Source organism: Eimeria mitis, genomic scaffold, assembly GCF_000499745.2.
Source record: "Eimeria mitis Houghton genomic scaffold, Emh_scaff956, whole genome shotgun sequence".
Lineage (NCBI taxonomy): Eukaryota > Apicomplexa > Conoidasida > Eucoccidiorida > Eimeriidae > Eimeria > Eimeria mitis.
This window is the reverse complement of record NW_013577057.1, coordinates 10,746-14,432: the sequence shown is the minus strand read 5'-3', so window position 1 is coordinate 14,432 and position 3,687 is coordinate 10,746. Positions and strand designations below refer to the sequence as shown.

At 56.9% G+C, this 3,687-nt stretch overlaps 1 protein-coding gene across 1 annotated transcript; it reads right to left on the bottom strand.

The window, feature by feature from the left end:
• Nucleotides 1–631: 631 nt before the first annotated feature.
• EMH_0026090 (uncharacterized protein) lies at nt 632–1,588 on the bottom strand (the record flags this gene model as incomplete). Its single annotated transcript, XM_013502566.1, is given in 2 exon segments — nt 632–690; nt 694–1,588. Coding segments are annotated over 2 exon segments (954 nt in total).
• Between the last annotated feature and the right edge of the window lie 2,099 nt (nt 1,589–3,687).

Below are 3,687 nucleotides of genomic sequence, written 5' to 3'. Positions count from 1 at the left end.
AGCAGCAGCAGCTGCAGCACAGCAACAGCAGCAGCTCTGGCTGGGTCTTTCTTACCCTGCTGCTGCTGCTGCTGCTGCTGCAGCTGCTTGGACGTGTTTTTTTTCTTTTTCTGCGGCGTTTGCTGCTGCGTGTTGTTCTGTGTTTGCTGCTGCAGCTGCTGCAGCTGCTGCTGCAGCAGCGGCAGCAGCTCTGTCACTCTATCGAGCAGCCACTGCGGGTGCTGCAGCAAACCCTGCAGCTTCCTAAAGGACGGCAGCAGCAGCGGCCCCGAAAACAACTCAAAGAGTTGTGCTGCTGCTGCATGCGCAGCAGATCTGCTTCTCGATGCAGCTAGCTGCAGCAGCCGCAGCAAGCACCTGCTGCTGCAGATAGGAGACTGCTGCGTCAGCAGCAGCAGCGATGATACTTCATCTGCTCTTGTGGGGCCCTTTTGCTGCTCATCTGCTGCTGCTGCTGCGCTGCTGCTGCGCCACTGTCTCCGTCCCCCCATCTGCTGCTGCTGCTGCTGCTGCTGCTGCTTGCTGCGCTGCTGCTGCAGCAAACCCGCATTCTTTAGCATCCACCGCTGCTCTGCGTCTGTCTCCAGCAGCAGATACAGCCGCCTGGTGACGTGCTGCAGCGCCTTGTCTGCTACTGCAGCCCACAGCGCCCAGTCAACACTGCTGCTGCTGCTGCTGCTGCTGCTGCTGNCGCCTTGTCTGCTACTGCAGCCCACAGCGCCCAGTCAACACTGCTGCTGCTGCTGCTGCTGCTGCTGCTGCTGCTGCTGCTGTTTTTGCTGCTGCTGCTGCTGCTGGGTATGTGAAGCTCCATGATGGCGCTCTCTGCACTCTTCGTTGCTGCGTGCCAGGGGCCTCTACCCCAGCTGTCTAGCCACTGCAGCACATCTTCCTGCTGCAGCAGCTCATCTGCTGCTGCTGCTGCTGCAACTGCAGCATCAGAACGCGAAGCAACCACAAAGGGACTCCCTGCTGCTGCTGCTGCTGCTGCTGCAGCAAACTTCATGGCGCCGCTTTGGCCCCCAGCATCCCCTGCAACGCGGCTACCAAACTGCTGCTGCTGCTGCTGCTGCTGCTGCTTCTGCTGCTTCCGCTGCTGCCAGTCATCCCAACGCCTTGCTGAGGCGTCTTTGCTTCGCTGCTGCTGCAGCGCCGCCTTCACCTGCTGCTGCAGCTGCTGCCGCTCTTGCTTTATTGTATCATCATCATAGGGCTGTGTATGTGATTCGTTCCGCTGCTGCCGCCGTTGTTGTTGCTGCTGTTGCTGCTGCTGCTGCTGCTGCTGCTGCTGCTGCTGCTGCTGCTCCTTGCTGCTCTCATTTGAGTTGCTGCTGCTGCCTTTTCTATGACCAAATTTGTCACTCGGGGGCCCCCGGCCCCCGCCTCGTCCCCTAGAGGAGAAGTTTCTACTCTTGTTGCTGTTTTTGTTGCTGCTGCTGCTGCTGTTGCTGTTGCTGTTGCTGCTGCTGCTGCTGCTGCTGCTGTTGAAGGCAGCAGGGTGCCTCTTCAGACTTCTGGGGGCCCCCGAGCCGCCCCCTGGGGGCCTCCGCTCTGCCCTTGCAGCGCCGCCCCTGCGATGCACAGACATCGCGGCGCTGCTGCTGCTGCTGCTGCTGCTGCAGCTGCTGCTGCTGCTGCTGCTGCTGCCGTGGCTGCTGCTGCTGCTGCAGCTCCTCCTGCTCTTGTGCCTCACAGCAGGACTTTGTGCCTCACAGCAGGACTCTTACAGAAGAAATTTCAGCAGCAGAAGCCGAGCTGAGACTGCCTCGGTGAGGATCGATGCTGCTGCTGCTGCTGCTGCTGCTGCTGCTGTTGCTGCTGCGGGGCCCCACAGTCGGTCATCCCGGCTTGTTAAGCTCAGAAGCCTACACTCTTTTCTTCATTTTTATTATTTTTTTATTTGCTGCTGCTGTTGCTGCTGCAGGAAAAGGCAGGGGCCCCCTTGCTGCAGCACGGCGGAGAGCAGAGGGGCCCCGCTGCCGTTGCTGCAGCTACTGCTGCTGCTGCTGCTGCTGCTGCTGCCTGCGCCGCCGACTCGACCGCCAGAGCAGCAGCAGCAGCAGCAGCAGCAGAAGCAACGAGGAATATTTTAAATTGTTATGATGGACGGAGTTGTGTTGAAAATAAAAAAAGGCAACCGCTGTGCTGCCTCTGCAGCAGCAGCAGCAGCAGCAGCATACTCGCTGCTGATGGCTTGTCCTCAGTCAAGCTGCCTCAAGTGCTGCTGCGGCTGCTGCTGCTGCCGCTGCTGCAGCCGCCGCTACTGCTGCTGCTGCTGCTGCGGCAGCATCTGCTGCTGCAGACCCCCGGGCTGCTGGGGAGTTCTGCTGCAGCTGGCTGCACCTCAGCCTCACCGTTGGCCTTATGGGTCGTTTGCTGCTGCTGCTGCTGCTGCTGCTGCAGCAGCAGCAGCAGCAGCAGCTCCAGATGCAGCAAAATGCTGCCGCTGCTGAAACAGCAGCAGCAAACACTGGCAGCAGAGTGTGCAGCAGCAGCAGCAACAACAAAAACAACTGAGGCTGCTGGGCCGGCAACGGGGACGCCCCAGTACACTTACATCCTGCTGCTGCTGCAGTGTCCTGCTGCTGCTGCAGGCTGCTGCTGCCGCTGCCGCAGTGTCCTGCTGCTGCTGCAGGGTGCTGCTGCTGCTGCTGCAGTGTCCTGCTGCTGCTGCAGGCTGCTGCTTCTGCTGCAGTGTCCTGCTGCTGCTGCAGGGTGCTGCTGCTGCTGCCGCAGTGTCCTGCTGCTGCTGCAGGGTGCTGCTGCTGCTGCTGCTGCTGCTGCTGCTGCTGCACGGTGCTGCTTCTGCGCGCTGCTGCTGCAGCACCCTGCTGTTTCTGCACGCTGTTGCTGCCCTACACTGCTGCTGCTGCTGCACACTGCTGCTGCTGCAGCACGCTGCTGCAGTGTGCTGTTGCAGCAGCATGCTGCAGCTGCTGCTGCTGCTGTTTGCTGCTGCTGCTGTGGGTCAGTGTGTGGGCCTATCCAGGCCTTCGATTGTCTCTATCTCTCTGCTGTCTCAGTTGCTGCTGCTGCTGTTGTTTGTTTCTGCATCTCTCTCTCTTTGTTGTTTTTCTCGTTTATATATATATATATATATATATATATGTATATATGTATATATATGTTTCTCTCGCGTTGCTGCTGCTGCTGTCTTTGTCTTTATCTGTCTCTCTATTTGTCTTTCTCTCGCTGCTCTTTTTTTTCTGTCTCCGTTTGTTTCTCCCTGTCTCTGTTTGTTTTCTCTGTCTCCTTTCTGTTTCTGTTTATATATATCCTTATGTTTCTGTTTGTTTTATTATATTTGTTTATATATATTCAGTCTGTCTCTGTCTCTGTCTCTGTCTCCTTTCTGTCTCTGTTTATATATATCTATTTTTATCTATCTCTCTATCTTTATTTATTTTTCTCTGTCTCCTTCTATCTCTATCTCTATCTATTTCTATCTCTCTTTCTGTTTCTGTCTCCTTAGCTGTCTATACACCTCAGGTTTCTGCACACCTGCTGCTGCTGCTGCTGCTGTTGCTGCTGCTGCTGCTGTTGCTGCTGTTGCAGCTGAGGGTTTATCTTTACACTGTATTTCAAACAAGACCATAAAAAGCAGCAGCAAATCACGCTGCCAAGCAGCAGCAGCAGCAGCTGCTGCTGCTGCTGCTGCTGCAGCAGCACCACCTTCGGTGCCTGCTG